The 25,580-nt window shown below is 46.4% G+C and overlaps 1 protein-coding gene across 5 annotated transcripts in view; it reads left to right on the top strand.

The window, feature by feature from the left end:
• Window positions 1-25,580, top strand: part of DIS3L2 (DIS3 like 3'-5' exoribonuclease 2) — a 351,293-nt gene that overhangs the window by 255,346 nt on the left and 70,367 nt on the right. For all 5 annotated transcript variants that reach the window (XM_047083241.1, XM_047083242.1, XM_047083240.1 and 2 more), the window contains one exon: window positions 18,402-18,635. In XM_047083241.1, coding sequence (XP_046939197.1) covers window positions 18,402-18,635 — 234 coding nt within the window. The remainder of the gene's footprint in view (window positions 1-18,401; window positions 18,636-25,580) is intronic.

Below are 25,580 nucleotides of genomic sequence, written 5' to 3'. Positions count from 1 at the left end.
TAAACATCCAAAAATAAGGTAATGATTAAGTAACATACAGCACCGATTCAGTGGGATGTTATGCAGTTACTAGAGCTGTTACAGGGACCATGTAAGAGCATAGGAAATGTTTATGCTGTAATATTCAATGGAAGTAAAAAGAAGATATTTAATTACAAAGAGGCTCCAAATAAAGATGGAGAATCAAATACCCACATTTACTTTCATTCCCTCCCAAAACCTCACTAAAACAACAGCGAAGAGATTTTTTTTAAAGGCATAAACCCACAAGGACAAAGAGAATGGGAGAGCAGACAACAGCAACAAAATTTTGGAACTGGGAAGCAGATGGATGAGTGGTCACTGACTTAGCAGTCCTGAGAAAGCTGAATCCTGAGCCAACAATCGAGAAGGCCAAGAAACAACTCAATTTTGCATAGCCGAACCCTAAAGAAATTCAGAAATTGATGGCACCAGGTAACTGCACAAACTGGAAGAGAGGTGGGTGAAGAGGAAACTAACCGTATTGGTGGACAGTTCATTTAGAAAGATTGCCCCTCCCGTAACTTGGAAAAAGAACAGAAATTTATTCTCTGGACAGGATGAAGTTAAGGATGTCTGAACAGGGGGACACCAAACACACTTAATGGTAATGGTCGTTTGGGAGAGGTTGATTGAGTGCTAGCCTCCTAAATGTTAAAAATCCCAGCTTTCTTTTCCAGCTAAATGCAGAATTCTGGTCACCAAGCCTTATACTCTTGAGTCCGGAGATGAGAAACTTTTCTTGAGGAATCAGAGTGTGAAGAGTTAAGGATCATCGCCTCAGGCACTCCCCAACCAACAGCCCAGCTCCTCTCCCTGTAGGGAATCTTAGAGGCAGCAAGTTCCTTCAATGCGAGCAGAGCTCTTTAGGATTTCACTAAAAATCAGCATTTCAGGATTTCACTTCCACATATGAAGAGACATCCAAGGGGCACCTGGCTGGCTGAGTCAGTGGAGCGTGCGACTCTATATCTTGGGGTCATGTGTTCAAGCTTCACTCTGGGCATACAGCTTACTTAAAAGAGAGAGAGAGACAACTAAAACTAAAGCCACTACCATGAAATAGAAAAACCAAAGCAAACAAACAGAAAAAAGCAACTAGGACAAAACAGACTGTACAGGGAAAAGAAATTATCATTTATATCTCTAGAGAATTTTTTAAAGAAATTATAAGATCTAGATACTTTAAAACAAGAAACAGGAGCAGGGAGAAAGAGCTCATGGAAATTTAAAACATGATAGAAGAAATAAAGGCAACTCAAAATTCTGGTTGGCAGATAGAGTTGAGGAGTTGTCCCAGAAAGAGATAGAACAAATAAGAAAATTAGAGGACTAGTCCAGGATACCCAGTATTTTTTCAATGAATATTCCAGAAATTGAGAACAATCAAAAAAGGGAGAAGAAATGATCAACAAAATAACTCAACAAAATGCCCCTTTCCTGCAGGATTTGACTTTCCAGATTGAAAGAACCCAGAGCCCAGCACCATGGTGGATACACATCATCTCTAGACCATATCATCATAAAATCTCAGAACACCAGGGACAAAGGAAAGATCCTCTTGGCTTCTAAGAAGGAAAAAAAAAGTCACATACAGTCGTTCAGAACTCAGAATAACTTAAGACTATTCTGTTATAACCCTAGGAGCTAGATGGCAATGGAACAACACTTTCCAATCCTGAAAGACTATGATTTTAATGCTAAAATTCTGTACCCAGCTAAGCTATCAATAAAATGTGTGAATCGGAAAGGACATTTTCAGGGCACTTGGGTGGCTTAGTCAGTTGAGAGTCCAACCTTGACTTAGGTCATGATCTCACCTTTCATGAGTTCGAGCCCCACATCGAACTCTCTGCTGCCAGCGTAGAGCCCGCTTCATTCAGATCCTCTGTCTCCCTCTCACTGCCCCTCCCCCGCTCAGGCTCAAGTGCGCATTTTCTCTCTCTGTCTCTCTCTCTTTCAAAAATAAATAAGCATTAAAAAATTTAAAAAAGGAAAGGAAAGGACATTTTCAGATATGCAAGGCCTCAAAAAAATGTACCTTTCATATATCCTTTCTCAGGAAGCTACCAGAAGATGTGCTTCACCAGAATGAAAGAGTAAATCAGGAAGGAGGAAGACCTAGGATTCAGGGAGCAAATCAACCAACCCAGGAAAGCAGTGAAAGAATCACCTAGATCACAGGTTGGGGAACTTTTTCTGTCAAGGACAGGATAGTACTTTTTTTTTTCTTTTCAGTTTTTAGGCCACTCGGTGTCTGTCACAACCACTCAACTCTACCTTTGTGCCATTGTAGCACAAAAGTAGACAATATGTAAGTGAAAGAGCGTGGCTATATTCCAGTAAAACTCTACTTAAAAACAGATGACAGGCTGGATTTGACCTACAGGTCGTAATTTTCTGTAGATGATGATGAAGAAGGTCCCTAGGGCAACAACTCTACAAGGTATAGAAGACAGCCAGACAGACTGTATGTAGCAGGCCAGAAGGCTCTAAGAGAGATGTCTTGAAGAAAATGAAATAGTTAAAACATCTATATATCTGAATTTTTTGAGAGATGATTTAGACCAGCACTTATAGAATTTTTTGGTCTGAGGACTTGTTACACTAAAAAAATCTTCAATGACCTCAAAATGTTTATGTTCATGTGGATTACCTATTAAAAATTAGAACTGCGGGGCGCCTGGGTGGCGCAGTCGGTTAAGCGTCCGACTTCAGCCAGGTCACGATCTCGTGGTCCGTGAGTTCGAGACCCGCGTCAGGCTCTGGGCTGATGGCTCGGAGCCTGGAGCCTGCTTCCGGTTCTGTGTCTCCCTCTCTCTCTGCCCCTCCCCCGTTCATGCTCTGTCTCTCTCTGTCCCAAAAATAAATAAACGTTGAAAAAAAAAAAATTTAAAAAAAAAATTAGAACTGCTAGAAATTTTAAATATTTATTTAAAGTAATAATAAGCCATGAAAAGTAACTATGTTTTCTAAAAATTAGGAGAGTTTTATATTTTCCTAAATCTTTTTCACAACTGTATTAAGGAAGACATTAAACCAGCTTCTCATATATGCTTCCATATTCAATCTGTTAGGGTAAGTTATTTTGGTTGAATTGTGTAAGTGAAGAAAATCCAGCTTCAAACAGATATGTAGTTGGAAAATAAAGGTGTGTTTATTTATTTATGTATATTATTTTTGAGAGAGAGAACGCACCCAGGAAAGGGGCAGAGAGAGAGAGAGAGAGAGAGAGAGAGAGAGAGAGAATCCTAAGCGGGTTCCACACCCAGCTCAGAGGCTCAATCTTACAAACCTCAAGATCATGACCTGAAGTCAAGAGTTGGACGCTTAACTGACTGAGCCACTCAGGTGCCCCAGAAGGGGTATTTTAATAGTTTTTTTCAGGTAATTATGGATATTCATCTCTGCATTACACCAGAATTTGACAGTTTCTTAAAAATTAGTTCCATTCTAGAATCTGAAACTGTATCTGCTAGGGACTAAATTCTGTACCACTGAAACCCATATGTTGACGCTCCAGTGCCCTAGTGTGTGTCTGGAGGTAGAGCCTGTAAGGAGATAATTTAGGTTACATGAGGTCATAAGGGTGGAGCCCTGATCTGATAGAATTAATGTGTTTGTAAGAAGCGAGACCAGAGAGCCCGCTTTCTCCCTGCCATGTGAGGACACAGTGAGAAGGTGGTCATCCTCAAGCCAGGAAGAGAGCCTCTCTCACCATAAACCAAATAGGCTGGCACCTTGATCTTGTCCTTCCCAAACTCTAGAACTGTGAGAAAGCAATTATCAACAACGCCCAGACTGGGGTATGTTGTTATGGCAGCCCTAGTAGACTGATACAATAGATACAATAATGTCACTTCAACTTTTTTTTACTAGATTACATTAAAATCTGTCTTATATTTTATTTTTTTTAATGTTTTATTTTATTTTTGAGAGGGCGGGGAGGGGCAGAGAGACAGAGACAGAGGATCCAAAGCAGGCTCCGCTGTGATAGCAGAGAGCTCGACGCGGGACCCAAACCCACAAACCAGGAGATCATGATCTGAGCCAAAGTTGGACACTTAACCGACTTAGCCACTGAGGCGCCCCAGTCTTATACTCTAAATGGACCTTTTACCTAGGCAGTGATTTTTTTTTTTTATCATGCATTCAGAAAGTTTAGGTCATTTAGAAAATATTGGCTCCTTATGCTGATCTTCTACATGTGAACATATTTCCTTTTATGATATCAAAAAATCACATTGGTTAATATCACTGCTGATATTAGACAAGTCTTTAAGTATTAGGAAACATGTACCATGTGTCGGATACAAGGTTTCCAAAATGCTCGGTTTTGTGAAAGCTCAAATTTTATCATAGGCAATAAATAATATCAGTTGTTTTTCTTGAAGCCCCAAATAACCATAGTTTGAGTATTATTTGTTCCTTCAAGTAAAAATGGCGTTTCGTAAAAAAAAAGCCATCGGTTTAGCTTACAGCTCAATTACATAACTGCTTTTCCTCCAGACAACCGTCATACTTCATTCAGCATGCAGCTTTCTGTGAAGAAAACAAGGACTACCAGGATTGAGCCATAATAAGACTAATAACTGTTACTGCGTCATCAAGAACATTCTTACCCACGTCATGAAAAACATTCAAACATTCTTAAGCCAGCTAGACTTTCTGTTCCTGGGACTGAGGTGGTCAAGAGTATCCTGGCACTGGATACATTTGTTGCCGTTGCCTTATTCATGCCAAGGCAGCGGCAGCGGCAGCAGCAATTTCCGCCGTCAGTGCTTTTGTTCCCAGTGTAAATGTCAACACAAGGAAAAAGTCAAATAATGCCTTAGGATTTATTGTTATGAAAATAGCACTGACCTCCTGGGTCCCTGCAAGGGTCTCAGGCACCCCCAGGAGTCCACAGACCATACTTTAAGAACCACTGTTTTAGACAGTGGGTGGGAAGTTTGGGGTAGATTAATATACATGGTTTACAGAAAAACCAAGCAAATTAAAACAAAGCAGCTATTAATTCTGGTGAAAATAAAATTCGTGTAAGAAAGAAAAGTAACACTTAGCATGCACATAACCATAATAGTTCGTTCTGACAGCGATGATGTGACCATTGGGAGGGCAAGGGCCTGGAGCGGTTCTGTGGGTTTGGTTGGGGGAAAGGAGCACATGTGGGAAAAAAACTAAATTCTCTTCTTCTATAGTAAAAAGTTTTGAATAACACCTAAAACTGAAAAATCAAGAAGCAGCGATCAGGCAGGCTACTTAGAAATATAGAAGTAAGTACCAAAATAACCTGCTAAGATTGGTGAAAGTGGTTACCCCTGGGGAAGGGCAGAGGAAGGAAAGAGACAGAGGGCTGCTGGTTTTCACAAGCCTTTAGCACTCTTTGTCTGCTTGAACTATGGATACTTTAGCTTTTCAATTTTTATTTTGAAAAATTTCAAATAGACCTGAAAGTAAAGAAAATAGCATAATAAACCCACCCTCCCTATCTCCCAGATTCGACTACTGACAACCTTTTTTTTTTCTGAAGTATTGTAAAACAAACCAAAGACATCATGTCATTTCAATCATATTTTGATACATAACTAAAAATTTTAGACATTTTCATATATAACAACAATGCTGTTAGCACACCTTACGATTAATACTAATGCCTCGGTGTCCTCCACAGCCCAGTCCATAATTACATTTCCCAGATTGTCTCCAACTAATTTGTCAGAACTGGAAGCAAAACAAGTTACACACATTATGTTTGGTTTTTACAACTCCTAAATGTCTGATAATCAGTTCCTTTTTAAGAGTCAAGAAACAGGGCAACTGGGTGGCTCAGTTGGTGGGGCGGCCGACTTCAGCTCAGGTCATGATCTCACGGTTCGTGAGTTCAAGCCCCGCATCAGGCTCTGTGCTCACAACTCAGAGTCTGGAGCATGCTTCAGAATCTGTGTGTGTGTGTGTGTGTGTGTGTGTGCACGTGTGTATGTCTGTGCCCCTCTCTCCCTCACACTCTGTTTCTCTCTCTCTCAAAAATAAATAAATAGTAAAAAAAAAAAAAGAGTCAAGAAACAAATATTACCTGAAATACAAAGAAGGAATTGTGAAGACAGTATGCCAGCAATCATATTTTGGTGGGGGTGGGAACATACAGGGGGAAAAAAATGAATGGAAAAAGACCAGAAGGAAATAAAATAGGATGCCAACAGTGGTTGTATTTGGGTACTAAGGATATGAGTAATTTTTTCTACTTTTTTGTATTTTCTAATGTTTTTTTGAAAACATGTATTAGTTTTATATTTTTATAAATGCTTATTTTTGCAGAAGTTTAAATAGAAAATAAAAGCCCATAGAAGAAAACTAACCTGAGTCAACAGAAAAGAACTTTGAATCTGAATTATGCCTGCCAGCATCAAACCCAAGAAATAAAAAGCTGCCTGATCTAATGAGCTACTAAAATATGAGAGTCATAAAAGAAGCACTCGAAAGAGGCAACCTCTGAAAAGCGCATTGGTCTTTAAGGTTTCTGTTGGAGGCATTGTCTAGTGAGCAAGCCTTCTGGCATGTGAAGGCTGGAGAGCAGGTGCGAAGTAGGCACGGGGTCCAGGAGGGCATGCTGGGCCTCCTTCAAACCAAGCCAAATAGGAAGTGCAAAGATTTGGAGTAGGGACAGTCATGGCACAAGAGCCACTGGATATACCCTACGCAGACCAGGAGACCACGTGGTGGGTGGGCCTGGTTGGTTGGTTGTCCTGGGATGTCGTTTCGCATGAGTGTCTCTTACTCACAGTCAAGATGCATGAAATGAGATGTCAGATTCCAGACTCCTGTCCAAGGAATGGGGCTCATTCAAGACCCTGGCGAGGAAGGAATTAATCGGTGATGGGGGGGACGGGTGCATGGAGCAGGCAGGTGGGAGGGCCAGGGAACCAGAGGAGGCCATTGAGGAGGGAGGTAGCCCCGCATCAAAAACCCGAGGGAATGAGGAGGAGAGCGGCCGAAGCCTGCGGCTAGGTTTGTGTGGAGTGGTGGTTTCTCGAGGGCGTTGGCTTCGACTTAGAGGGAGCCAGAGCAGGGCCACCAGCATCGTGCCACAACTACTGCAGCATGACTGCCAGTCTCACCTGGAGCTCAAGTGGAGAAAGTTTTGCATTTTTCCTTCGTCTACCACAATGTCGTGCTTTCTGGAGCAGGCATGATCGGCTATAGAAACGCTATTCCAACTTGCTTAAAACACTCACTAGAGTTTTTTAATGGCCACTAGAAAATTGTGGTCGTATATGCTTCCACCGAGCCAATGCCCAGATTTTTAGATCGGTAGACGCTGAAGGGTCCATTTTTGGCCTACTTCTCACATATTGGTGGTGAGAGCATTGTTCTCTGATTTAGACATTTGTGATTTCATGCTGTCATAAGGGAAAACAAACCCAGCTACATCTTTGTGCTTTGTGAGGTCCAATTCTGGTACCATGAAATCCACTTTGACCATGTGAGATCAGTGACCTCGCTATCTCCTGAACACCTACCTCCAGCCCTTCCCTCTTGCTTGGCATTAAGGCCCTGCAAAGCTGAGACCGTGTCCTGTGTGCCGCACTCATCGAGACATCTCAATCTGAAGTCACCTTTGTAAAAACACCAACGTTACACTTTAAAGAGGTCACAAGCAGTGAATCGGACTTGATTACTGAGTCCTTAGACCTTAGAATCTCGGGGTCAAAGGTCAAAGTAATAAAGGAAGGGTCTCACAATTGCATCTCCCACAACATCCCTGCCATGTGCTGTCTGGCTCAGTTAGAAGGTGACAGTGTGCTCCTGAAGTTGCTTATTTCAGCTTCAATCAGTGGCAACCTCATTTCAGCCATTTATGCAGGCCAAAACCCATAAGGTCATTATTGACTTTGGTCTTTCTCTCACCCTTCACATCCAGTCTACCAATAAATCACCTCAGCTTAGCCTTCTAACCACCTCCAGAATCTGCCCCTTTCCTTACCACTGCGAGCACTGTCACCACCTGGGGCCAAGCAACCATCCCCCACCTGGACGGCTGTGGCCTCCTAACTCTTCTCCTAGCTTCTGCTGCCCCACTTCATCTTCTCTTTATACAGCAGTCAGAGTGATCCTTCTAAGTCAGAAATTAAGTCTTGTCTCTCCTTTTTAGAAACTCTCCAGTCTCTCATTCTGAATAAAATCTAGAAGTCTTTACAATGGAATTTTTTCCCCTGTTATTTTCTCCCTGTCTTCTCTGCTAGAAATGCATGGACTACAAAGTCATCTCGGGACTAGAGTCTCTTCTCATTTCCTGGACCGTCTTTGTTGACGTGAGCATCTTGGCTCACTTTGCTTTTATCATCAAACTGACCTCTCCACTAGGTAGCACCTCCCCACCCCAGCTGCCGTGACCTAACTTCACTTGAGGTCAGACTTCCCTAACTGCCATTCTAGAATATCCATCAGGTCTCTGCCCATTCCCCGTAGTTCTAGGAAAATCTGTCCAGGCCCTGCTTCATGCACGCATTTATGTACGTTGGACATTGTGGGAGAACCATGCTGTCTACCAGTTCAGGCTGCTACTTAGGAGTCCTTTCATTTACTACTAATACAGCTGTTTCAAACCTTTACCCATGGCCCCAGCTCTCCACTCCTCTTCCCTTCAAGATCCACCATTCCCCCAGGTGACTTTCCATTCTCCCTGGGAACCTGCTGAAGTCCACCCCCCGCTTCAGAGAGTCACAATCCCTCTCTGCCTTCCCTCGCCCATTCCCCTCTCTTCATGCAGTAAAACACGTGCCCATTCCAACCTGGGTTTCAGCCCAGTGTCGTCTAGGTCTTCTAATGGCATCGGCACCCCCCGAGCCACTCGCACTCTCAGTCTTTAGCTTGCTTTACATCTGTCACATCAGTTCTGAGTGCTAACAGCTCCCTCTTCGCAAAGCATCTCTAATCAGTCCTCTCTTCTGTTCCCATAGTCACCACCCCCACTCAAGTCCTTGCCATCCTCCCCTGGGATGTTGGGAGAAGACTGTTCATGGCTCTCCATTCTGTTTCCCCAGTGCTATTACATGACTTTCCAGAAGGTGAATCTGGTCCCTTTACCCTGTTGCTCAACATCCTCCCACAGCATGGTCTTAGGTTAGGATTACCGCCCCCCCCCCCCCGCCCCGAGAAGTCTAGTCTCCAGAGTATGACATGCAAAGACCCCACCAGCCCTTCCCCCATTTTGTGACCGTCTGCTGTCCATCCTCCAGGCCCCTGAGCCCCTACTCTTGCCACCGAAGGTTTTGCTTGGCCTAGTAATTGCCATGCTCCTGAGACTTTGCATGTGCTTTCCCCTCTTCCCAGAATGTCCTTCCCCACACCTCTACCAGTAGCAATCCTACTTACCTTTGAGATCCATCTAAAATGCCACTTCCTCCATGAAACTGCTTTTAGTCCTCCGTTCACTCATTTAGTAAAGACTCATTGAGTATTTGCTCTATTTGGAAACTACACAAGGTACTGAAGATTCAGGAATTGAATAGGCACCAAAATAGAAACGGTAGTCATCTCCTGATGGTGCACTTACGGAAGCTTTTTTTTCTTCTCCATTTCCCACCTGTATTTTGTTCAGTTTTCTACAATTAATGTGTATTACCACTGTAGTGAAAGAAAAGTAAGAATTACTTTGAGATTTGTTTGTCCTGTTTTATTTTTGATAAACAGATAAGAGGTATTGGAATACGTTTATAGGCCGTATGGGAAGGTGAATAGAAAAGGAGGTGTTTGGGGCGCCTGGGTGGCGCAGTCGGTTAAGTGTCCGACTTCAGCCAGGTCACGATCTCGCGGTCAGTGGGTTCGAGCCCCGCGTCAGGCTCTCGGCTGATGGCTCAGAGCCTGGAGCCTGTTTCCGATTCTGTGTCTCCCTCTCTCTCTGCCCCTCCCCCGTTCATGCTCTGTGTCTCTCTGTCCCAAAAATAAATAAATGTTGAAAAAAAATTTAAAAAAAAAAAAAAAAAAAAAAAGGAGGTGTTGAAGAGGAGAAAAGAAGGAACACATTTTTGGAGCCAGCTCACAAAGGGGCGGGAGGCTCAGGACCCAAACCTCAGCTCCGGGATTAGCCTTCAGTAGGGGGAGGGGACCACCAGCACGCCCAGCCTGGAGGGGGTGAAGAGTGGGGACCCCTGCCACACAGTCTGGGAAGGTGAGCAGACGGGGGGCCCCCACCTTCCCTCAGAATCCTTTCCCCCATCTCTCCACCCCTGCAGTGCCTGTCCCCTGCACTTTACAGCCATTTGTGCACAGATCCGTTGTCCTACCAGATTTTAACATCCTCGTAAACAGAGCCCACTCTTAAGTTTTTCATCTCCTCCCATACAGCACAGTGTCATGTTTGCTCAAAAACGATTTCCTCAAGTGAATCGCATACCTGTTTTCAATTTTTGTTTATTTAGTCTGCTTAACTGGAATGGTGTTCCCCTGGAGAGGCACTTTTATCTACGGCAGCCTTCCTAGCGCTCCTGAGCTGTCTCCTGGGAGCTGAGGAGGGCCTTCCAGGGCTGTCGCTGGGAAAGGTGTGCTGCCAGCTTCCCCATGACGACCCCTCCACAGGCTCTCACCCCACTGCTCTCGACGCTCACCTTGCCGCTGCCACACCAGCTGCTACTTGTGGGAACCCTGTGAAACTTGACAAAGAAAATGGTGTGCTCTTCCTGGGCAGACGTCTGCGGCAGGTTCATGGGGCCGAGACTCGTGCACAGTATCCTGTAACTTGGGGCTTCGGTTAATGATAAACTCCTTGTTGGGTTTTGTATTTTATCCTCAGACCCTGAAGTGGAAATCTTGCCCAAGCAGCTCCCGGTGAGAGACAATAGCTTCTAAAGAGATTCTGAGAATAATAGAAAAGTTCCCAGAATACCCATCTTTAGTCCTTTGTAGAGGCAGGGGCAGAATTGTTTTATTTCAGGCCTGTGGAGACAACCCAGGACCAGAGTAGCCTTTGGAAAAACTCTGCTGTGTTCTTGGGCCCTTCCTGTCCCAGTTTGCTAATGAGGGCACCAGCCAATTAGAGGCTTACCTAAGGTCCCTTCGGGGTAACAGCTGACTAAATTGTGAGCATCGATTTTGCTGCAAATCCTTGGGATTAAAATAAGAATTCAAAACAAAATATTTTCAAGAAATAAAAACAAAACCAAAAAAAAAAACTTTTATCATTTATGAGGCTGTCATGCAAAGAGCTAAAAATTATATTTGTTCAGCTTATCTCCTGCATTTTGGTGCTGTTAATAGTGTATTTGACTTAACCCTAAAGATTTGAGCCCTCAGGTTATTAAACAACATAACGGGTCACTGTGTTAGTTGTCTTTAAAAGGACCTCTGTTTTTGAGAAATGGGCCAGGTTCATCTTGTTGAAAGGCTGGAGCTGAATGAATGAACCTCAGTGGCTTTAGAAATTTGTTATTTTGTATTTCCATCTGAACCCAGTCCTCAGAAGCCTTCCTCCCTTACCCTCCCTACACTTTCTTCCCTCTCCCTCCACCTCTAGCTTTCTTCCCACACAGCTCTTGGGCCTCCCAGCGAGGCCACCACCCCTGCCCACCCCCGTGCAACTGTCTGAGGTAAAGAGAACACTTTTCAAGGACTGCTCAGGCGGGGTGCCCTCCTCCTCTGTCATAGGAATGGAATTCTTGTCTCCTAACCACATCCGGGCCTTCAGGCTCTTCTCACGTTCCTGCCGTTTCCTAGGTTTGTGAGGCAAACACTTCAGGAAGTTTCCTTGTTTCCTCTTAGGCTTAGAAGTTTAGACAGCTGCCTCCCGATCAAGATGGGAAGGGGCCCAATTATAGTCTGGGGTCAGCAGACTAGGCTGATGGCAGGTGCCTTGAGACAGTAGAAGAGAGCACAGTTTACTCAGGCTTATTTTCTATAAAATAAATCTTGCAGAGAAGTCTAGCACATAAACCACCTTATACACTAAAACAAGCTAGCGAACTCACAGCCCTCTGCTGCCCAGGCTCCCTCCTCACCCTTGGCAAGGGTCTCGGGTGGGCCCAGCGGGCCTCGGAGCCTCTCCTCGCAGCAGGAGGAGCCGTAGCTGGGTCTAAATGAATTATGTTGCCGACTGTGCTTGCATCTGTTATTTGCTCTTTAAAGCTCCCCTGGTCTTCTCGATTCTCTAAGAGGTGACCTGGACCTCACTCAGTCACAGCAGATCCCGCAGAGGAGACCCCCGCTTGCCCTTCAGCCAGCTACCACTCACCCTGTGCCCACTGTAGTCACTAGCACCTTCTGTCACAGACAAGTCGCCGTCTGCCCCTCCTAGCTGTCTTTGAGCCCCTCCTCCTTTTCACGCATGTTCTTGGCACCTTTGACTTCTCTCGTGTCCGCGCCGTGCTCCCCCACCACTCCGTGACTGCCTCGTGTCCAGAGGTGTAAGAAGGGGCAGAAATCTGCCCCGCCCCCACCCCTGGTCACCCCAGTCTGCTTTTGTTCCAGTCAGGAGAATTTCTTCCTGGTAAGTTTTTTGAACCGAATAGTTCACATGCAGAAGCCCAGAGCTGCTGCAGAAGTGATTTTGTATCTAATTCCTTAAAGTTACTAATTAACCTCATCAGCAGGTCTTTTTTTTTTTTTTAATTTAAATTTTAGTCAGTTAACATACCGTGCAATATGGGTGTCAGGAGTAAAACTTAGTGATTTCATCACTTACATGCAACGCCCTGCACTCATCATAACAAGTTCCCTCCTTAATACCCATCACCCATCTAGCTCATCCCCACCCCCCTCCATCAACCCTCAGTTTGTTCTCTATCATTAAGAGTCTCTTACGGTTCATTTGCCTCTCTCCTCCCCCCCCCCCCACATACACACACCGTTTCCCATATGTTCTTCTGTTTTGTTTCTTAAATTCCACATAGGAGTGAAATCATATGGTATTTGTCTTTCTCTGACTACTTATGTCACTTAGCATTAATACATTCTAGCTCCGTCAACCTTGCTGCAAATGGCAAGGTTTCACTCTTTTCTATAACTAATGTTTGTGTGTGTGTGTACACACACACACACCACATCTTGTTTATCCATCAGACACGTGAAAAGATGTTCAACATCATTAGCAGTTTTTTAAATCAGAGATTTCTTTCTTATAAGGAGGCACTGACATTTTTTTCTCAAAATAAGTTTTAAAATAGATTTAAATGGAAATGAACAATTTTCAAAGGGTAAGTTTCCTCACAATTTTGTATCTGTAAACTATAAAAAGTTGGTATGTACTGGAGGCATATTTCGTTTCCTTTACTTCACTGTCCCAGCCGAAATAGCATATATTCAGCTGAAATATAATAAAAATAATGCTAAATTTTGACTCTTAAATATCTAGATACGGATCCAGTCTTGGCTGCCACTTAGGAGTTTGTGTGACTTTTTGCGAGCTGCCAGCCTGTTTTCTCAACCGTAAAATGGGCTGAACACTACACTCCCGCCAGGTACTGCTTAAGAGATTCTAAAAGGTAGCAGGTGCGAGCGCTCTGCCCCCAGACGGGGCCTGGTGCCGTCACGTGCTGGGCTCTTCCCTGGCTTACCTGGTGCCCAAAAGTAGGTCTTGAGGTGTACGTTACTTGCACCTTTCTAAACCAGGTTGTCTGCAGCCATGTGCCTTCCGCGGGTGTTGGCACGCTTTTTGATCTGACATTTAAACAGTAGCGTCCTAGAGTGTGTGCGGGGAACTTGCCGCCTGCAGAAGGGGAGCGACCCAAATCCTGTGATGAAGCAAAGGAAAGAAGGACACGAGCTTCCTTCTGAAAGGGTTTTGTTTATGAAACTCCTTGTGGCATTTTTACTTTTTCCATGAAAAACTCTTTGTCCTTCTGTCTTCTGCCACTGGCCCCGGTTATGGACGGGGCGTTGATGTGAACACAGTTTCCAAATTGGAAATTAATGAGGTGTTTCATCCAGAGCAACCTTCCTCCCGCACTCTCAGGCATGCTGCCCTGGGAACCCCACCCCCACCCCCTTGTGGGTCTTTGCCCTCCTGCCGCCCTTGGCTACACGGCAGCGATGGGCACCCTTGCTTCTCTGCTACCTCCCCAGTGCTTTCCTGGCTTAAGAATTTTTTAAATCTGTGTATCAGGTATGATTCCCACAGTCTCTGGATTATGTCCAAGCAGGATGGGTTCTGCTTGCCTGAGGCCACTGTCACTGGGCCAGAAAGTTCTTGATGGCTCTTCAGAGTTTGCACTTCAGCCCTTTGTATATTCAGAAAGGAGGCTGGTGCACATTTCCTGGGATGCGGGGATGAAGGGGTGGGGGTGCTCAAGTAAGGTGAGAGCGCTCCAGGAAAGTTCTCGTCAGCGCCGTAGGCTTGGCCTTGGTGGGGCTCGCGTGTGCTGGTAGGAAGGCTGCCTATCACCGGCTGAGGAGCAGAGGTGCCCATCAGGGGAAAGGTGGCGCACACTGAGATAATGCGGCTGGTGTGTGTGGTTCTCGAGCTCTGGTGAGGAGTGGTAGACTGGTGATTTTGCCGAGTCACAGATAATAAATTTTAAGAACTCTTGCGGATGAAAAGCGGCCTCTAGTCAGCGCTCAGCACTTTCATCAGAGGGTTCTGAGGGAGAAGCAAAGCTCTGTTTAGAGCGAGGACATAATGGGCTTGGGGTTGGCAGGCTGTCTCAGAACCTTGTGGAACTTACTGCAAAGTTTTGTACGTAAATATTCCAAAGGAGAGGACCCGGAGCTTTCATTAGATTTTTAAAGCAGTTCTTGGGGCGCCTGGGTGGCTCAGTCGGTTGAGCGTCCGACTTCAGCTCAGGTCATGATCTCACAGCTCATGAGTTCAAGCCCCACGTCGGGTTCTATGCTGACAGCTTTGGAGCGTGGCGCCTGCTTCTGATTCTGTCTTCCTCTCTCTCTGCCCCTAACCCACTGGCATTCTGTCTCTGTCTCTCTCAAAAATAAAAAGCATTGGGGCGCCTGGGTGGCGCAGTCGGTTAAGCGTCCGACTTCAGCCAGGTCACGATCTCGCGGTCCGTGAGTTCGAGCCCCGCGTCGGGCTCTGGGCTGATGTCTCAGAGCCTGGAGCCTGTTTCCGATTCTGTGTCTCCCTCTCTCTCTGCCCCTCCCCCGTTCATGCTCTGTCTCTCTCTGTCGCAAAAATAAATAAACGTTGAAAAAAAAATTTTTTTTTTTTAAATAAAAAGCATTAAAAAAAAAAAATTTAAAGCCGTTCTTGACCCACCAGTTTACATGAAAATAGACACCCAGTCAGGGTGGTTTGAGTCCCTGTGACCTGTGTGTGGTAGTCACCCATATGAGCACACTGTGGTTTCCTGTGTCCTCTAGGAAAAAGGGACCCAGACCCCAGAAGGCCAGATGTCCTATGACTTGAATGCCTGAGGGATTGTAAGGTGTGTGAAAGAGAGGTGTGGAATGGAATGGAAGGGAAAGTTTCCCCAAATGTGCAAAAGACAGACTGTCAAACAAAATGTTGACACACAGAACGAGGAGGATTGACTGGGCTTGGAGTGAAATGGAGAAAAGGAAACAAGCTGAATCTCCAGGGGAAATCTTTGTGACCACAAGAATGAATAGGTCACGGCCCTGTCATTCTAGAGGAGGCTGGAGCAACTCCATTAATGGGGAATTTTCAGGAAATGTGGATGTAATAGAAGGACAAGCATGGGCTGACCTTGAAAGGGGCTCTTCTGGAGACCTGCACACACTCCTTCCCCACCGGGACTGTTGGACGATACCTGGCATTGGCTCTTTCTTTCCTCTTGCATTAGACACACTCAGGACACCTCCTGAGAGCCAAGTTCAGGGCCTACTTGCTGCAGCAGAAGAGCCATGAGCACAGTATTTGAATCACTTACATTTTTGGTTAGGAGTGGTTCTCAGAATAATCCAGAAAGTGTAGTTTGAGGATTTTTTTTTTTTTAAGAAAATTAAAGTCTGATATTACAGGTCCAAGATTCTATAATGAGGCTCTTTGCACTGAGTCAAAGGAAAATGAGAATAGTTGCTGTCATTCTCTTCCTGTGCTTCTTGGCTGCCATTTTAAGAGTGTTGGTTCTTCCTTCGGGGGAGGGTTAGGGTATCAGAGGGGTCTCTCTAGCCTTCCAGGGTGGTACCTGTGTTCCACAGAGGCTTTGTGGTGTGTGCAGCCCCCCTGGGCTAGGCTCTCTCCTTTCCCCCTGGGAACACCTATGGATCCTTCAAATGGCCTTTTTTCAGGAAGCGTATCTCCGAGGTTGTGAACAGAATGGTTGGGCTGGTGAAAAGGAAGGCAGAGGGGATGCTTGCAAGCCCAGGCTGAGAGCTTCCCTACTGATTGGAGCTCCCATTTCCCAAGCCCTCTCTGCCTCTCAGCTCTCAGTACATCTGGCCTTTCCTTGCTCGTGAATCCATTCCCCACAGTATCTATCTCAGAGCTTTTCTGCTTCCTTCATGCCCCTAAGCAGCTCCCCCCAACCCTCCCTCATCCTCGGCTAGCTGATGTGAATGCTGTCACTTCCCCACTTCTTCCCCCCAGATTTGCCTCCCTCACCTCCCCTTTCCTTCCTGCCTCCTCTCCAGGCCACTCTTCCTCTCTCATCGGTGGGTTGCCTCCACTCGGCCCGGGATCCGTTCCTTTTGTACCGGCTTCTTCCCCTCGCCCCATAAACACAGCCTAGTCCTCCGTCCTGCCAGCCTCCTGGAAGCCGTCCTCCACTTGCATTGCCTCCACCACAGCTGTGCTCCTGTCCTTAACCCAAAGCTTCCCGAAGCTTCTTCACCTCATGACACACAGAGGAGATGTTGCTGTTTGAATGGCACAAGGGCCGTGGGCACCAGGCTGCTGGAAAGCGGGCTCTGGCTGCCCTGAGGGTGGTTCCTCCCCGACAGCTTTGCGGTTCCACTCTGCCCCCCACCCCACCCCGTACCTTTCCCCCCAAAATGCCTTCCTAAAGATCACCTTTAAGCAAATACTAAACACAAAGACATTTTCTTTGTTTTCATCTTCCTTAACATCCAAGTGGCATTTGACACTCGCTGGTGGTTAAGAGCTCAGGCTCTGGCGGTGCTGCTGTGGCTCAGTTCCTGGCTGGGCCTTTTCCAGCTTATGACCTCGAAAGGTTACTTAATGTGTCTGTGCCTCGGTGTCATTCTGCAAATGAGGATAATAAAACCTACATCATGGGGTCGCCGTGTGAGTTAAATGGCTTCTCTGGGGGAAGCGTCTTGTCTCACTGTAAGTGCTATATAAGTGTCTGTTGGGGCTTTTGAGTACCTCTTTGCTAAAGCCCCTTTCTTCTAACATCAGACCCTCCTGATTTTTTTCCTATGTCTTTGAGCTCTCTTGCTTTTTGTTTTCATTCTCCACATTGTCTTTTTCCCCCCAAAAATGGAGAAGGTAGTAGAGAATGCAGCCTTGACTCTCACTTGCCCTTTCTTTCTTTCTTGAACCTTCCCACCAACACCGCCAGCTCCCCACCAGTAGACCAGTCATCTCCCCAGGCCCCAGACCCACACCCCGACTGCCTGCTACATTGCCCACCGTCTGGATCTCCTCCCTGCACCTCAGACTCCCAAAAATAGTTGAACGTTTCTTTTATTTTTATTTTAAAAGCAATAAATTGCTCATCGTAGAGAACACAAGCAAATTTAAAGGATACGATACAAGCCAACGGTAATCCCACTGCAACGAGCACCAGCACTGAACTTGGGCGTGTCTTTGAGCTCAGTGGGTCTCAGCCCGGGCCGAGTCTCCCCAGGGCATCGATGTTTGGCAACGTCTGGAGATATTTGTGGTTGTCAGCTTTGGGTTGCAGGAGGGGCTACTGGCATCTATCAGATAGAGTCCGAGGATATCACCAGACATTCTACGGTGTACAGGATAGGCCCCCACAACAAAGAATTGGTCCACTCAGTAGTGCTGAGGTTGAGAAACCCCATTCTGGACTTTGTTTTGACATAAATGCTCCAAATAGAATAAGTTGGAATTACTTTTCTCTTTCTACCTCCACCCTGCTTGTCCGCCTCTGTTCTCATCTGTCACATATTTGGCATCTACCCCCAGGCCTTCTCCCCCATCCAGTTTTGGTATTGATGACCACTCACCCCAACTAAGGAAGGGGCACTCCAGCAGGCCCTCCACCTTGAGTCCCCTCCTGCTTGGCCTGGTCTGGCCACCCATGTGCTTCCAGACCTTCTGTTGGCCTCCGCTGCCTGTCCACTGTCCACGCCTCAGAGTCTGAGCTCCCCGCGGGCAGGAGCTTCCACACTGATCGACCTTCATGCCTAGCTGGAACCTAATGCCATCCTGAGCCCCGAGTCGGTGCTTGGCAAAGCTCTGTAGAATGTGTTTGGATGAATGGTTGCATGAAAGAAGAACCTGAAATAAATCCTCCTCATGATTCCCTCACAATCTGTCTTTGCAGATCCTTGGTGAATGGTTTGGTCGGACCATCATTCGCTCCTGCACCAAACTGAGCTACGAGCACGCACAGAGCATGATTGAAAGCCCGACTAAGAAAATCCCTGAGAAGGAGCTGCCCCCCATCTCCCCGGAGCACACCAGCGAGGAGGTACACCAGGCCGTCTTGAATCTCCACGGAATTGCAAAGGAGTTACGCAAACAGCGGTTTGTGGACGGCGCGCTGCGTTTGGATCAAGTCAGTCACTTTTTTTTTTTTTTTTTTTTCGGTGCAACCAACAGATTTGACTTGTGCTTGAGCCCAGTGTGCGTAAGATTCAGCATGGCAGTCTTGGGACCTTCCCTCCTTTTTCCCCAGTCACAGCCCTAAAACGTTGTTCTCTGAGGCAGGCAGGAACTAACTCTCACCCGCTCTCCAAACTCCACAGACACACGAGGCCCACTGACATGAGCCAAGGCAAAAGGGTCGTGTCTGTGTGGGCGGCCCTGTGACCAGAACTCCCAGCTGGTCCTTCCTGGTAGGCCTGTAGCCCGTATTTGAGCCTTACCTCAATTCCTACCTCAAATCCCTCTGAATGGAGGTGAGAACAGGAAACACGGAAGTTTAGAAGGTAGTTGACCAGTATCGGATCATGAGGCTTAGAAAAAAAGGCATTTCTTCTTATCCCTTGTCTTCCAAAAAGAGTTATATGTTTATAATTCTGGATTCGTATTTGATTTTTTTTTTTAACGTTTATTTATTTTTGAGACAGAGACAGAGCATGAACAGGGGAGGGTCAGAGAGAGAGGGAGACACAGAATCTGAAACAGGCTCCAGGCTCTGAGCCGTCAGCCCGGAGCCCGACGCGGGGCTCGAACTCACGGAGTGTGAGATCGTGACCTGAGCTGAAGTCGGCCGCCCAACCGACTGAGCCACCCAGGCGCCCCCTGGATTCGTATTTGAAGAAGCAGAGAGCTGAGGAGACTGTGGAAGGTTGACCGCTGGAGAAAGTGACGGCCCAGAATGGTATGACTGCTCTTTGAGTACCACAGCCATGCCGGTGGCCCTCTGGGACTTCGGCAGCTGTCACTCAAACCTGGTCACATTTCCAAGTCCGTTTCCACACGCAGCAACTCTTAAGACTTGGGAATTCTTTCCTCAATAGTTGTCGGTACATTATAGAGTCGAGTCCGTGTTCCGTGTATCGTGCGATTTTTTTTCTTATATTTCTTACCCAAACCCCCAAGAACTGCCCGCCTTGCCTGGTCACTGTGCTTGGGAAGTTTCTGGGTGTATGAAAAAAGAGTTGAGCCTCAGGATCGGCTGATGGAGAGGACTGGCAAGAGCGCAGCCTCACAGAGATGTCTTTCTCTGAGTGTCCCAGCTTGGAGAGATCTCAAAAGCCTTTCTAATTGAAGGCTCCATTTCATCCTACCCTTTGTGATAAGCATCACTAACGCTTCTCAGCGGGCATTACAAAGAGTTGCTGCCCTGGGCCTAGGATTAAGTTAGCAGCGTTTGGGGCAAGTGGATAGTCTGTTGTGTCCCTGCTTGAGGGACCTTCCGGAGCTCCCATGCTCCCCCTCCCCAACCTGGGCTCAGGCAGCCTGAGCAGACCTGTCTGTTCACAAATGCTGATGGGCAGACCGTAGTCGGAGTGGCCGCCAAAACAGACCGCAAAGCCAGTAGAAGAGGGACCAGAGGCACAGGAGATGACGGAAAATGTCCTTCCTTTCATTCAGTGAAATTCTTTGTGGGGGTGTGAACACACCCCAGTTCTCACTCACCAGTGGCTGCCTGGTTGTCAAATCCAAGGATGCTTTTCAGTTCTTGCTTCCTAGACTTCTGTTCTGCATTTGGCCCTTTGAAGCTCACCTCCTGGTTCTCTGCTCCCCTCTGTACATCTCCATTAGTGTCCCGCTGGTCGCTTTGCAGAAGCCTCTTCCTCTCCTGTCCCCTATAGGGTTCACATTCCCTAGGATGTACCTCACCCTCTATTTTTTCTCTGTCCACACTCCCTTCCTGAATGAATGCTCTACTCTTATGATTCTAACTACTGACTGGTTGCTGATGATGCCGAAATCCGTCTCTCTGGCCCTGCCCTCCTTCCCAAGCTCTAGACAGGCCTCTCCACCTGCCTCTCCACCTGCCTTCTTGAACTTTTCACCTGGATGTCCCGTGGTCACATCTGCCAGTGTGCCTCATTTCTTCTGCAGGACCCAGTGATCAGTACCCACGGCATGCTGCGCGGGCTGGCTAACGCTCCCTCCTTCCTCGGTGCACCCCCCCACCGTGTGTTTCAGGAGCCCTCGTGTGTTTCAGGAGCATTCCTAATTACTCCCAAACCTGACTGTGCCGGGTTTGTGTGTGTTGCTGTAATTATGCAGTCTAACCGACCAAATAAGAGCATAAAAAAAAGCTTTTGTTTCTGAGAACTAAAATTGTTTGAAAAGATTCAATGAGGATAAATCTTTAAAAACTCTGCTGTTTGGGTATGACAACTATAAAAGAGTAGGGGGTTGGGGCCCCTGGGTGGCTCAGTCGGTTAAGCGTCCGACTTCAGCTCTGGTCGTGATCTCGCAGTTTGTTGAGTTCAAGCCCCATGTCAAGCTCTGTGCTGACAGCTCAGAGCCTGGAGCCTGCTTCTGATTCTGTGTCTCCCTCTCTCGCTGTCCCTCCCCTGCTCACGCTCTCTCTCTCTCTCTCTCAAAAATAAAAACGTTAAAAAAATTTTTATAAAAGAGTAGGGGGCAAAAATCATAAAATTCAGGAAGAATTCTGTACTCAGATGGCTTTACAGAAGTCTAAGTTCTCCCTCTCTTTTAAAGAAACAGAAACTATAGGGGCGCCTGGGTGGCGCAGTCGGTTAAGCGTCCGACTTCAGCCAGGTCACGATCTCGCGGTCCGTGAGTTCGAGCCCCGCGTCGGGCTCTGGGCTGATGGCTCAGAGCCTGGAGCCTGTTTCCGATTCTGTGTCTCCCTCTCTCTCTGCCCCTCCCCCGTTCATGCTCTGCCTCTCTCTGTCCCAAAAATAAATAAACGTTGAAAAAAAAATTTTTTTTTAATAAAAATAAAAAATAAATAAATAAACAGAAACTATAAATTATAGACGATAAATTATGAGTGTAATTTATGCAGAAGAAATATGTAGATATCTAATCGGCATCCTCTTTTAAAGGGCTCTGTATTTTTAAAAAACGAATGAATGCATATCTATATAAATTAAGTTAAAACAAGGGGGCGCCTGGCCGTCTCAGTTGCTAGAGCGTGCAATTCTTGATCACAGAGTCCTGAGTTCAAGCCCCCTGTTGGGCATGGAGCCTATTTAAAAATACCTTTTTTGGAGCGCCTGGGTGGCGCAGTCGGTTAAGCGTCCGACTTCAGCCAGGTCACGATCTCGCGGTCCGTGAGTTCGAGCCCCGCGTCAGGCTCTGGGCTGATGGCTCGGAGCCTGGAGCCTGTTTCTGATTCTGTGTCTCCCTCTCTCTCTGCCCCTCCCCCGTTCATGCTCTGTCTCTCTCTGTCCCAAAAATAAATAAACGTTGAAAAAAAAAATTAAAAAAAAAATACCTTTTTTAGTTAAAAACAAGAATAAATTCAGTTGGAATAAATGTTTAGTGATAGATAGATAGATAGATAGATATCTTCTGTATGATTCCCGTCTTTAGCCAGCTCCTAGAATAACTTCCCAACTACTGCCTCAAGCACATCAAATGAGAGGGTTTCTGTTACAACATTTTAGAGATCTTACCCTATCAGATTGTTACAAAGTTTGATTGGATTAAGTATATGAAATACTCTATAACTATGAAAATATAAAGGATCAGTTAGGTGATCTCGGCTCACATTGGGATCCTAGGGGTGTGGTAGTCAAGGTAGAAGAATGATCACAGATTACTGATTGACACTGACTGATCTGTTGGCATATCTTAGAATCAGAATTTTATTGCTGAAAATAACCTTAGACATCTGCATCTCATTGGCCCTCACAATTTGTAAATTAGAAAGCTGATGCCCCCTCAAAGGTTATATGCATGTTGCTTATATGCAAGCTGACTCTTTGTTCCGTTTTCCTCCACTTAAACCATGCTGACTTAAGAGAGAAAAGCTTTCCTTCAAAGTAAGAAAAGAAAAAAAAACCCTCAAAAGTCCTAATTAGGTTCCAGTTAATTAAGGTTTGAAAATAATGGATGTACATCCTTGGAGTTGATTCCTTGGTTCCCCAGAAAACAAGTTGTGTGGACCACAGCTTTAGAAGGAGGAGCACATCAATCTCCCTCAGCAAGGGACACTGGCGAGATCCTTTATAAATCAGCTAAATGGCCCTATTCAGAAGTCACCGCATTTGTTCTCCGGTGCCTGCTGCCTGCATTTGCCCTCGAGAAAACCCATTTTTCCTCAGTGCTTTTGGCGTGGCCTGCTGCTTGGAGTTTCTCTCTGATGCTTTGCTTGCCTCGTTTTACCATGTCCACATTTTTGGTGGCAGTCCTAAAAAAATACGCCCTTTTGCACCAGCCTCAATGAGAGAGGCTCTGCGAGCGGGTCTGCCGTCGTGTCACACAGTATGCCCTTGAATGCAGAATAAATCTGCTAAAGCAGAAGTTACACCTTTGTAAGAAATCAGTTCATCGTGATGACCTTCCAAATAAGTGAGGTGGAGGGTACTCGGGTAGCGCCTGTTTGTCCGTCAGGGACAGACTGGTTCGGAGGCTGTGAGAGCCACAGCAGCGCAGGACTGCTTGAGCACTGGGTGCCTGCAGTCAGCCGCTCGGGCCGGAGCTGCCTCACCCACACCTGAGACAGTCTGGGCTGGCGCCAGCTCCCGGAGGACCACCCGCTAAAGTCTTGTCTGCTTCCCCGAGTATGCTGTCAAATGTTAGCAAGCTCTGTACGTGGTGTGCAACAGATTGGGAAGCACTGCCTTAGAGGTCGGATTACTTGCCTCAAATGTCTCTTTTACCTAGAGCTCGAACCTGGTTCTAAAGAGGTTCTAGCTCAGTGAAGTGACATTCCTGTGTTTTCACTGCCCCAAAAGCAAATGCAGGTGCCAGATGCATTTTTTTTTTTTTGCTTTTTGGTTGGAGGAGTTGAAGAGTATCCCTTCCAGGTGGTTTCTTCCCATCTTCATGCTTTCTGCGGTCATGTTCATTCTAGACTTTAACACGGATTCTCGTTTTATTTGTGGTCACATACGTCACTCCTCTGTTTCTTAAAAGGGGGCCCCAGTGTTTTTGTGTTTATCAGAAAAGTAACCATTATGGTTGGTCATCATATGCAAACCTTGAATTTTGAGGAAGGGGAACCGTGAGAAGCTCTCCCTCCTTTCTCTGGTTTTTGCTCTGTGACTCGGGCCTGTCCGACAGGCCTCGAGAGTGTGCAGAGCTCTGGTACTTCTGTTTGTGCCGACACGAAGCGTGCTCCCAGCCGGCCTCCTCGCCAGAGAGGCAGATGACTCTGCCCATGACGTGACAAGGCTTCGGGCTCCTTTTCGAGTCTGTGCCTTAGCGTTGGCCTTAAAGAAAGGATAGCAAGGGAGGGTAGCGGAGTGGTAAATAGAACCGTCAAAAACGTCTCGGGGAGTATTGGTCATTTTCAGGAAACTACACCAACACTTTTCTAGGGCTTTCCCTCCAGCCCGACATTCCTCAGGCAGGACGTAGCACTTCAGAGAGAGCCCACTCTGTGCCGGCTTCTTTGAGAAACCAGCGGGATGGCCTGCAAGAAACTGGGCCACTTTTGGGGACCCCCAGCAGGTGGACAGGGATGTGAATGGCTCCTACTGAGCCATTGACTTTCTGAATTTAGAGAAAGTTGTGGTGAAGAAAAGCTTATATTTCCATCTTAGGCGATTCCTCCAGCCCAAAGGAGCCTTTACTAAGTTCTCAGCTACATCTTATAGGACTCCCTCCTGGCATGATTTTGAAGCCCAAACATCAGGCAGTATCTTTGAGTGGACTTGATTATAAAGATAAACTTGTTGGTAAAATAATTTTTGAATACCGTGGGACCCAAGCTGCTGTGGCATGCTGCTCTGGATGTCCTTGGCCTAGCCCAGCCATTGAGTTGGGGGTCGGCAGACTTTCTGTAAAGGGCCAAATAGTCACTATTTTAGGCTTTGTGGACTGTTGCAGTGTGAGAGGAGCCGCAGACAGACACGTGAGTGGGGCCGTGTGCCGATAAAACTTTAAGGACGCTGGAATTTGAATGTCACAGAATTTTCACGTCACAAAATAGTATCCTTCCTTTGATGATTTTCCAATCATTTAAAAATGTAAAAACCCCATTTAGTTCATGAGCCGTTCGAGAGCAGGTAGAAGGCTAGGTTTGGCCCGTGGTCCGCAGCTTGCTGACCCCTGCTTACGTGAAACTCAGCTCTGCCAACCCACGCAGCGCATCCTCGCCGCACAGGGAATCTGGGCTGGGTAATGGAGAATGTTGTGCTAAGTTAGCTCTCGGGGTGGTTTCATGCAATTAAGGAAATTATTCCTTTGATTAGTACCATGTGTAGCAGGTCCAATTGGAGGGCAGAAGTGGAGGAATGAATCAGTTTAGCACCAGTTCCCTTACCCTAGTTACAGTCAGGTAGCTTTAATTAGCCAGAAGCAAAAAGAGCAGTGGCTCTCATTTGCCACCTCTGCGTGCTTGCAACCTCTTCCCAGCGGGGGTCTCGTCCCCAGCCCACCTGCAGTGGTGCTGGCCCCTCCCTCTCGTAGGGCGGGACTGCTCGTGGCAAAACAGGGCTCTCCGGAGGGCTCTCCGGAAGCTGTGTGGCATGTCCGCCCCACCCCGCCCCTGTTGCTGTATGTAGCAATACGTTTTGTTGAATCATACGTTTACAGTTATAGAGAGAATGTCTCTGTTCCTCCTCTCCAATACAGTTGTTTGCAAGAAATGAACATTCCAGCTCTCTACTGTTTAATTTTTGGGCAGTGTGATATTTGGTGCGAGGTGAAAAGGACGGGATATTCATCCTGTCTGGCTCTTCCTTGGTCTTATTATTTACGTCATCACTGAAACACAAGGGTAGGCTGTTGATCAGACGGTAGGACATGTTTGTAGAATTGGTCTCTGTTGTCTTAGCCATAGAGTTCTTCACTCGGCTTGTGTTCCAAAAGCATTTATTGGGTACCTTGAATGTGCTAGTTGCTGGAGATGAAGGAATAAGGAACGAAGGAATGAGACTCAAGTCCAGGTTCTTAAGTT

Source organism: Lynx rufus, unplaced genomic scaffold (genome assembly GCF_022079265.1).
Source record: "Lynx rufus isolate CCGP_SWC_20201006 ecotype Redwood Valley unplaced genomic scaffold, mLynRuf1.p SCAF_2, whole genome shotgun sequence".
NCBI lineage: Eukaryota > Metazoa > Chordata > Mammalia > Carnivora > Felidae > Lynx > Lynx rufus.
Note: the sequence above shows the minus strand (reverse complement) of the source record. Positions and strands in the feature narration are given on the sequence as shown.